Source organism: Lates calcarifer, linkage group LG15, assembly GCF_001640805.2.
Source record: "Lates calcarifer isolate ASB-BC8 linkage group LG15, TLL_Latcal_v3, whole genome shotgun sequence".
Lineage (NCBI taxonomy): Eukaryota > Metazoa > Chordata > Actinopteri > Centropomidae > Lates > Lates calcarifer.
In genome coordinates, this window is record NC_066847.1 from 27359016 (window position 1) to 27369137 (window position 10122).

The 10122-nt window shown below is 38.8% G+C and overlaps 1 protein-coding gene across 1 annotated transcript; it reads left to right on the plus strand.

The window, feature by feature from the left end:
- Positions 1–3947: 3947 nt before the first annotated feature.
- On the plus strand, positions 3948–9145 carry ccka (cholecystokinin a). Its single transcript, XM_018684285.2, has 4 exons — positions 3948–4177; positions 6568–6647; positions 6811–6997; positions 7675–9145. The coding sequence occupies exons 1-4, from the start codon at positions 3970–3972 to the stop codon at positions 7812–7814; spliced, it is 615 nt and encodes a 204-aa protein (XP_018539801.1). The 5' UTR covers positions 3948–3969; the 3' UTR covers positions 7815–9145.
- The last annotated feature ends 977 nt before the right edge of the window (positions 9146–10122 follow it).

The following is a 10122-nucleotide window of genomic DNA, read 5'->3' on the forward strand; positions in this document are numbered from 1 at the left end:
AAACAGTATTATCCTCTACTCAAAGTTTGCACTGAGCAATCAGGAAATTTACCACAAAAACAAGCAGCAACCTCTGGGGAAATATGTTGCTAAACAATTTTCAGCCTAATACTCAAACACAAGTAGCCTCTTCATAATTCATCACTGCATAAATCAGTTTGAAAGCATAATGAGCACCTCAAACAACAGCCCAGTCACAGCAGGAACATGATTTGCAACTCATACCAATACAAAACTGCACATTTAGGCTGGGTAGAGGTCAGGGCCCACAGCAGCGTGGGGAGCCTCACATGAACACACAGGTAACAAGTGAAAGGAGCCTGAATATCAACCAGCAACATTAAAGACAAACAGCAGTTACTTAGCTTTTTGAGGGGAAGCAGTGGTCTTCCTCCAGCTGAGGGTAAGAGTTGGCCCGGCATCATAGCAGGAATAGAAAGACTCCGACTCCCGACCTGAGGAGCGTTTGAAGCGCAGCAGGTGATCTGACCAACAGTCCCTCAACACCTGCAGCAGCATTAGCTGGACCACGGTGCTAACTCGGTTATTTACTCCACAAAACCATCCTGTGCAAACACAAGCCGCCTGTTGACAAGAAGCCGCTTATACACTGCAGGGCCAAAAGTAGCTCCAAAATCTTGGATCACTTACAGAACGCTCTTGAGGTGAAAATAAGCAACGCAGCAAACAAAGCACAGGTTAAATAGACCGCCCCGTTTCACAGGGTGCGTTTGTTTTATACTTTGACTGCACCGGTAGTATAGAGTCACATGTAGCGGTGCACTCCCTCCGTCTTGGGCTTGCCCACAGTCTTTGACCCATTAGCAGCTGTTTTACCAACGATTTAAAAACATTGTATAGAAATAATTAAGCTGATTAATTCAGAGTGCTGGTGGAGATAGATTTTGTCCCTGTGACCCCCCACGTGGTCTGGATGTTAGTAAAGTGTGATATACAGAAGATTGAAGTAAAACAGAGAATCAGACCTGCAACATAATGATTGTACACAGAAAGTACTTCTATATTTATTTATTTATGACTTTACATTCATCTTTTTCCCCAAACAGCAGACAGAACCTGCCTGATGAGGCTTACTGCTAGACTTCTGTAATGAAATCCTGTGGGAGGAGAGTGGATTAGTTGGCTTCCAGTCATTTGTTCAGATGTCTTTTTGCTCAAAAGTACTCTTGATATCTCAGATACCAGGGATTAGATTTTGACACATAGTGAATTAGGTAAGCAGTAGATGTTCTCCACAAAAGATGCACATGTGTCCTGGAAAAAAAATGGTTTACTTTACTTAATTGCACACAGCAGGGAGGAGCAGGTGTCCTTCACCAGACATTATTAATGAAGTAAAGACAGTTAATACTGCAGTGCTCACCAATGACAAATCACCTGATTTGAAAATGGTGAACATGTGTGCATGTGTCTGTTAAAAGTTAAACAGGTGCCAGTGACAGCGTTTGGGTGAATGCCCCATTAAAAGTTAAACAGCTGCTAATGGCAGTGTTAGGAAACAGGCTAATGTTAGCCTCATTAACATATTGGAGTAGAGCTAAAAACACACCATGGATAGACCCAGATCAGTCAATGCAATTTTGAAAATAATAGGTGACAGTATCTGTGAGAGAACTTGATCCATTCCCAGATGATTACTACAAGACATAGTCTGCAAGTAGGGGAATATTAAGAACTGCAAAAACAGTAAACACAGCAAATAAGCAAAGAATGAAAACGAATGAAAAGCACACATTCAAAAGCAACATATATTACATTCATTATAATACATAGTCCATAAACAGTACCACAAATGATTTGTGCATTGTGCAAACAGCTATTTGCAACTTATATATGTGCAGAGGTAACAAGTCTAGTAGTGTGACTCTACAGGCCTCAATGACGAAATAGAGCCACATAATATAACATTATTCATTTAAGCCTGAGTGCCAGCAAAGATCCCCTGGGAAGTTAAAGTTCCAGGACTTGAACTACACAAAGCTGAAAAGTGAAAATATTTTTCAAAAACGCCTGGGAGGCTTCCTGTGACCTCGCCGGCAGCTGAACAACTGAAGAATTTTAAATGATTCGGACAAGACCTGCAAGCAAATCAGTATTTAAATAGATGTAACAGGAATAATAATTTAATCCTGGACAGTGAAGGCAGCACAGCTGTATGTCTCCACTCTACATACCTGCTGGTCAATGAAAGCTCATTCTGACAGAGATCAGGACTAATACAGCTGATACAAGAGCTTTTCTTCTCTAACAGCATTATAATATGAACACTGGAATAAAGACGCTGTTGAGGTAATGTCTAATGACTTGAACAAAGAGATCAATCACTAATTGTTTCTTTAGCTTCAGCAGTCAGTTAAACGCTAAAGTCAGTCCTTTACAGCTTTAATGAACCTTTTGAAAACCGACCACATCACCACTTCATGTTATCTCGATAGTACATGTGAGGCTCGTACCTTTTAATGTTGAATGTCATTCAGCCTTTCTCCACAAAGCACACTCATGCTGTTACTTTTTCTCTCTGACACCACCTGGATTCTCTGAGTTCAAGAGATTTTTTATCAACTGAATAACTTTCTTTTAGTTAACTTTAACCTTGCAGCTTGTGATACATTCCAACAGGCCCATCAAGGAGCTCTTTAACTGCTCAAAAAACTTTTCCATATTGTTATATCACACTTACATATTTACTTTGAATGAAAACCCTATGCTTTTTTAAATATACACTGACATGTACCTTCATGAGTCAATAAAATTCTCCTATTTCTTTAGTTACTCTGTAGAAACCATTTAAAAAAACCAACTGGATTTGCTAAAATTCATAATCACTAAGAAAAAAACAAATCAGTGACTGCTTTATTCAACGCTAGATGGTTTTCACAGGACAGTGCTCTTACACATTAATCACTGATGAGTGTACGGACTGTGATGGAAGATATTAAAAATTGTTACCAAAAAAAGAAAGAATCAGAGATGTGATTATAAAGACTAAGAACAATCACGGCAGCTTCTATTTGACTGATTGTCTTGGAGATCAAACTGACAAAACTTTAGTCTTTCAGACTGAAAAAAGAAAATTTCCTCCATAAACTATTTCAGCAGTGTAGCATGAATCAGACACAATAAAGCTTTACAAAAAGTCAAGAATTTCAGTCTGCCCCACTTTGGACTCATTCTGTCAGAACTCCATCAGTGATCATTTGTAATATGAAGGGAACAAAGCACCAGAGAGAAATGTATTTTCTTTATGAAACTGCAGTGGCCTGTCATACCTAAACAATGTCCCTGGTTTTGATCAGCCAAAGTCATTTCACCCTCACTGAAATTGGAAGGGCACTGAACTGCATGTTTCCTTTGGTCCATTAGAAAGAAAGATTGAAACACAATGATGGAGTGGAAATATTTTTTGGGCCTTTAGCTGCAGTGTGAGATATATTTTACTCTGTATTCATAATCTACATGCTGTTTTCACATCTACATATTGACTACAGAGTACAGATTTCCTTCTCTTTGACTTTTTCCATTGTACTTCAATTTGTCTCCAAGTCTCCAATGGATTTCAGTCAATGTTAAAGAGCTTTTCAGAATTTCAAAATCACAGATTCAAATTATCCAAAATGGTGTGTGGGGGGCTTGTTTTACTGGGCCCAGAAACTAGGAGCCCTGTATACTTGATACGTGAGGTACAACAGCATTGTGGGGACAAAAATGCTGACAAGGGAATATATCCAGTGACAGAACTCCACAAAGATACAAGGATGTGTGTGTGTGTGTGTGTGTGTGTGTGTGTGTGTGTGTGTGTGTGTGTGTGTGTGTGTGTGTGTGTGTTCCTCTCTGCTTTTGACACAGGTGAGCAAAAGGGTTACACAGTTAAAACTGCCCCCCTTGTACCAACCTTGTGTGCATGTTTGCGTGTGTGTCTGCTCGTTTGTGCGTTTGCACTATGTATGCATGTTTGCGTTCTCAGTTGCGTCAGTGGCATCAGTTTCTGCGCCAGCAGCAGGCTCCTCCCCTCTGTCCAGACCCCTCCTCCTTCCTGTGTGTCAGTATAAAACATGGTGTGCTCTCTCTCACATACTCACTCACAGCCTCTACACTGGAGGAGCGAAGCTCAACATCTTCAGACTCATCCTCTCCTGGTCCACGCCAACAACTGCAGGTAAGAAAAAGAAAAAAATTGGTTCTGCAGTTGTGTCCTTCAAGTATCTCTTTTGCAGCAGACTGAATTACAAATCTATTACAAAACACTTTTTGTGCTGGTTATGGTTCTTTTGGAATGGATTTACTTTTTATTTTCATTTTCAAATTTCATTTTCATTTATTTATTGTTGTCCTGCTTTTTTTAACATCACACATTCAAAACTTGTCAGTTCCATATGTAAAGTTGAGAAGATGTAATTTTTAATTAGAAAAATTTTGTTTTTCACAATTAATTTAAAATATTTTAATTAATACTTTTTTTTTACATTCATATTCTCACAATTTTTTCTTTACATCAGAAACTGTAGCTCAGTAACTTGTGGCTTTAAGAGAAGATATAAAATGACATGCATTGAGGCATGTTAATGAAAATACAGGGAAAATAATAAAAATAGGTTCATTTACACCTATAAGATGAATATAAATAAAAAATATAAACAAAATAAGATTATCAAAATTTTTTAAGGACAAATAGATTTTACTGCACAGTGTGAAAATCATCAGATTATGACACTTGAATTTGGTTTTTGTGTATGTATATCATATTTCATATACAAAGTAGTGTTTTCTGCGTATATCATATTTTGTGGTATTTGCTGCTGCAAATTTAATAAGAAGGACTGTGCTCATAAATGAAAGTAAGAAAGAAATTGAATGAGAGAGCTGCATATTCATGTCTGTGCAATAACTGAACATGGAGGTGTTTTTTTCTTCTCCCTTTCATTTTTATTTTTTTTCTGAGGAGGAGAGGGCTTTCACACACATTACAGTAACACATCATTACCAGCCCATTGAATAATGAATGAGAGACAATGACCAGCTGCTAACAGGAATTATATTAGCATCAACAGAATGACTATTTACTCCACCACTGTGTCAACTGAAACACAAATTATTCAAATAGCCTGTTTTATTGAATTACAGTGATAATTTCACACAGAAATAAATTCAAGATATCACTTGGTTTAAAACTGAATGAAGGTGTTTAATTTCAAGATGCTCTACAATACCTTGGTCATGTCATGATATATATAATCATCATGTCCAGTGAACAATAAGTAGAGGAAACTCTGGACTGACTCTTATCACTTCTGTTGGATGAACACAACTTCCTTGGAGCACATGTGTCTGGCACTTTTGATTTCAAGTCTTCACAAGGAAGCTATTCCATGTAAAACTAGACATCGTTCTTCTCCCATCATCCCGTGTATGTGCTTTCCTGTGTGTGTGCAGCAAAAGGACCATTCCTTTGCTCTGTAAAGCAACAGAGAGCCAAACAAGCAAAACGGATAAAATAGGGAGCAACTGAGTAATTATCCTGAGTAACAGTAAACAAATTTATCCACTAAAACTGAGAGAATAAGAGTACTCCAGTGAGTACTGCTGTAATAGAAACACTGGGACAGACAGAAAAATTGGGGTTTTGAATTATAAGAGATTGAAAGCCTCAGAGTGACTAGTGTTGTTCATTTTATCTAATTAGATGTTTTCCTCTGGATGAATGTTCTGACGCAGAACATAATTCATCACAACTAATATGCTGCTGCAGATTCCAAGTGTAATACAGTGTTAACAAATCAGTCTGATGGAACGTAATATCATGCCATCTTTTTTTCATTATTGCCTTTTGCACATTACATATTTTCATCACCCTCATGTAGAACTGCTCTTTAATAGAAAGTGCTCAACTAGTGTTGATTATCTATTACAGACAGGAGCTGTATGAGTTTTACATTATAAGCAAATCAGGGCTGCAAAGAAAACACAATTTAGACTCAAACTACGACTATAACTGACTTTTTTTAAAATTATCTTTTTTGTGTTGGTAAATGAATGGAAAATAGGGAGAAATGAATGTAACTCATTGTTGTTAATATTAACTCCCATGTGAAGCCTTGTTTAAAAAAACAGCACATGGAGCAATACGACAATTTGGAGATAACTGCCGTGTTTCCTCTGGGAATCTGCTAATGCTGACAAGTGTACATTCATCACAACTATGCCACACACCACTCCTGTGTGTGTGTGTGTGTGTGTGTGTGTGTGTGTTAAATACCTAATTGTTCTGCCACTCTGTGACAGAGCGAAGGAGTGTGTAAGAAAGACAAAATCATGTTTGCCTCAGGTTCCAGCTGAACCATCAAAGGTTAATCTGCTGCAGTGTGTGTGGAATGATTTATTTCTGAAACATATATTTAATAAGCTGAAGGGGGGCAATAAAAGAGAACAAAGGGCAGAGGAGAGACAGCAGAGAGCAAGTGACCCAACAGGAAAATGACCCCATTAGGTGAAGTGGATTTATTTTTAACTTTGTTGTGTTGTCTCTTCTCCTCTTCTCTCCCCCTCCAGTCATGAACATAGGTATCTGTGTGTGTGTTCTCCTGGCTGCTCTGTCCAGCGGTTCCCTGAGTCTGCCCACACAGTCCATGGTAAGACACACACACAGATTTTTGTATGAAAAAATATATTTATATACAATGAAACAAGGCAATTTTTTTTTCAATTGTCTGTATTCTAAGTTTTGATAAAGTCAATTATCAGTTTTGAATCACTGGGAAACACAGTAGTTCATAAAAATTTCATGTTCCCCAGTCACAGAGAGCTGAGGGTGAGGCTCTCATGTCAGACATTCTACCTCCCCCCTCACCCAACCACACACGCCAAGCTCGCTCAGCTCCAGCGCCCCCCTCAGGGCAGCTCGCCAACTACAACCCACAGGAGGACGCAGATGCTCGATACAGCCTGAGCCAGCTATTGGCCAGACTCATCTCCAGGAAAGGTGAGCAGTTGGACATACAGCCTGACAACTGTCAGGGTGGAGGGAGGAGATGGATAGAAAGAGCAACTGAAGCGAAAGTCTTTCCCTTTGGTCATCTCATCTAATTACACACAGACCATTCCTCTCATGTTAGTTTGCTCCTGGTCGTGTTATTTCTCTCTTTCTGACGTCCATCCTTCTGTAATCTGTCGTCACTCATGCTGTGCCTGAGTCCCACCATCTGGCATTTCCCACCTCCCTCTAGCTTCCTCTCTCCTCTCTCTGTCTTTCCATACCTCCTACTTGTTACCTCCCTCTATCTTTTCCACTTATGCTTCCTCCTTTTTCCTCCCTCCTTGCTACTTCCTCCATCCTTCCCCACTCTGTTCATCTCCCTGTTTCCTGACCTCACTCTCTGCTCCCTCTGTCACTGTGTGTCTCTGTTTCTTTTTCAAGTCAACACTGTGTGACTGGGAGACCTGCTGAGCTCACTGGTCTTTACAGAACACACAAAGACGGGAATAGAAACAGAGCAAGTCAGCATGAGTTACTTCACCTAATTCAGAGGTTATACATCATTATCACACAGTATGGGTAGAAAATGTGCACTGCAATCATGTTTTGGCCCAGCAGACTGACATCTTCCCCGTCCTCATCACATCAGTGTGTCATTCTCTTCCTGTCGCTGTATCTTCCAGGCTCTCCCTACCAGACCAGATCCTCCCTCACTAGCAGAGCCAGTGGTCTAGCCCCAGGCCACAGGATAAAGGACAGAGATTATCTTGGCTGGATGGACTTTGGAAGACGCAGCGCAGAGGAGTATGAATACTCCTCCTAAAGGCATGGCTTGCTTTTGCCGAGTTACAAACCCCAACACCGCCAATAAAAGCTCACAAAAAATAATGAGCCCTTTTCACACTGCACTAACTAGAACCCAGGGCTGACTTAACTGGATCCTACTATGAGTTTAGCAACATACTGTAAGCATGATGATTCTGACTCAACCCCAAGCCTATTTATTTTTACTGAGGATCTAAATCCTTAAGAACACATCTGAACAGACAAAAATATACTTTAATTTCTAAATAAGGCTCAGAAACTCCTAAAACAGCTGAGTTTTTAAGCAATGTTACTCATTTGTTGGGGGCTATTTTCAGCAGTGGATTAATACAGATTTGGTGATCTAGTGAGCATTTATAACAGCAACACAGTACATGTGGGTTAAACTCAAATATAAAATCAATGAATGAGCATTTCACTGGGTCCAACAGTGTGGCTCATTTTTGTGTTTTTAAGAGTTTTCTCTGTGATCAAAAACAGCTTTTATTGGTGTTAACAGCTCAGACATTTGCTCAGCAGACATTTACTCTTAAGTCAAGAGCAAACTGAGCAATGGAAATCGTTTGAATTGACTTAAAACATTTGGAAGCTAAAAGGAATACATTTACAAAAACCTGCTCCTTTGAATAAATTTCAGTCTCATTCCAGAGAGAGAAACTAGTGTCTTTGGACTCAAATTTATGCCACTCAAAGTAGGGTTAAAACATTTCCTTCTAATGACAATTCAGAATGTATCTGAGGCCTTATATTAGACTTTAATGACCCACTAAGGTGTCTTTAGCAAACTGAACCAAAAGTAGGATTTAAGACTGTATCTTTGATTGGTACCTTAATGTGTTCAGCCAACTGCCAGCCAAGAGCTTCAATTCACTTCAACTTTACACAAGTGCACAGTTAAAACAAAACAAAATAAAATAACTATTTTTAAATATCATACCATCTGCAACAAAAGAACAGAGTGATACAATATAAAAACTCTGGCAGGTGTTAATATAACAGTCTCTGTATGGATTGCTGGACTGGAAGAACAGGACCAACTTTTCACCCCCAACTCTGCGTGCTGAAGGTAACCCTGGGCTAAAACTGTGCAGTGTGAAAAGCATAAGATATATTTTGGAAAGCACACGGTGTTGTCTGTATGAGATGCTTGGGAGTCTCCCTGTCATTGCTTAATGGACTTTGGTGGAATAACATTAAAAATCAGGATTACAAATACTGTAGATATCTATAGATAGTGTTTTCTGTTCTTTTGTTTTGAAAGATCATTATGTATGTATGTATGCACTCTTAAAGGTTACGTCTCTGTAATAAATACTATGTTTCTACCAACTTTCAGATTCAGTACAATTCAAAATAAAGCTCCACTGTCTGACGTCAGCAAGAAATGCAAATCCATTTGTTTGGGATAATGAATTTATTATGTCCGGAGAGCACATTTGTTTGGCTCATCCCAAGCATTTCATGTAGCAATTAGAAGCTGAGAATTACTGGCTACCCTGCTATGTCCTTCCACATCAGCATTTGGTGTAAATCACCAGAGGATCCTAGATTCCACAGGAGCCAGGACATTATTATTAATTTCTGTTGTTAACATAGATCAGGCTTTCCCAGGATTAGCACTTGGAGTAATGAGCCAGTTTTAACAGGACATAAATTTAACTAGACCTAATCCTGTTTTAGTATCTCTGAAAAGTCTTAAAAGTTCTATAACTTAAAGAGATTAATGTCAGCCATCTGTGTTAGTCCTCATTAGTGAGAGTCTGTGCACACAGCTCATTCCAATGGTCACCAGTTGTTAACTGAACAGAAGCTGCTGTAAAGAACAACTTGGTATCTGTCCTCCTGGGAGATTAAACTAAACTTTGATACACAGAAAGTGAAAGAATACTTGTGGAATTTTATTATGATAACACATAATTTTATTCCTACAGTTGAATTAAATCAAAAGCTAACACCTAAATAATGAACACCAAGGGGAATTGAAGGGCTCTCTGCCACACAGCTGAACCTAAACCTGAACGCACCCAGTTGCAGAGGAAATGTAATAAAATCAAGCTTTTAGTTTGGAAATACAAAGTGTTGTCTCTAGAGTATTTGTGTTATATACCAGCATGACTTTCTGCATGAAAACAATTCAGTTACAAGGTGGTAGATTGATGTACATGCAGAGATGTGTAGACTAATTCTAATTCTCTCTTACACAATCAAATAGACAAAATCGAATAAACAACCAAATGAATAGTGTCTGTTAAAACGCTATAATCCTTCTGTCTGACACACACAACAGTCTTGTTTACTGTCTGTCT

Excerpts from the sequence above, each read along its gene's own strand:
- ccka (XM_018684285.2), top strand. The coding sequence starts at position 3,970 with ATGTTTGCGTTCTCAGTTGCGTCAGTGGCATCAGTTTCTGCGCCAGCA. Across the intron at positions 6,648-6,810 it reads GTCTGCCCACACAGTCCATG|TCACAGAGAGCTGAGGGTGA; the intron begins GTAAGACACACA and ends CATGTTCCCCAG. Across the intron at positions 6,998-7,674 it reads CAGACTCATCTCCAGGAAAG|GCTCTCCCTACCAGACCAGA; the intron begins GTGAGCAGTTGG and ends TGTATCTTCCAG.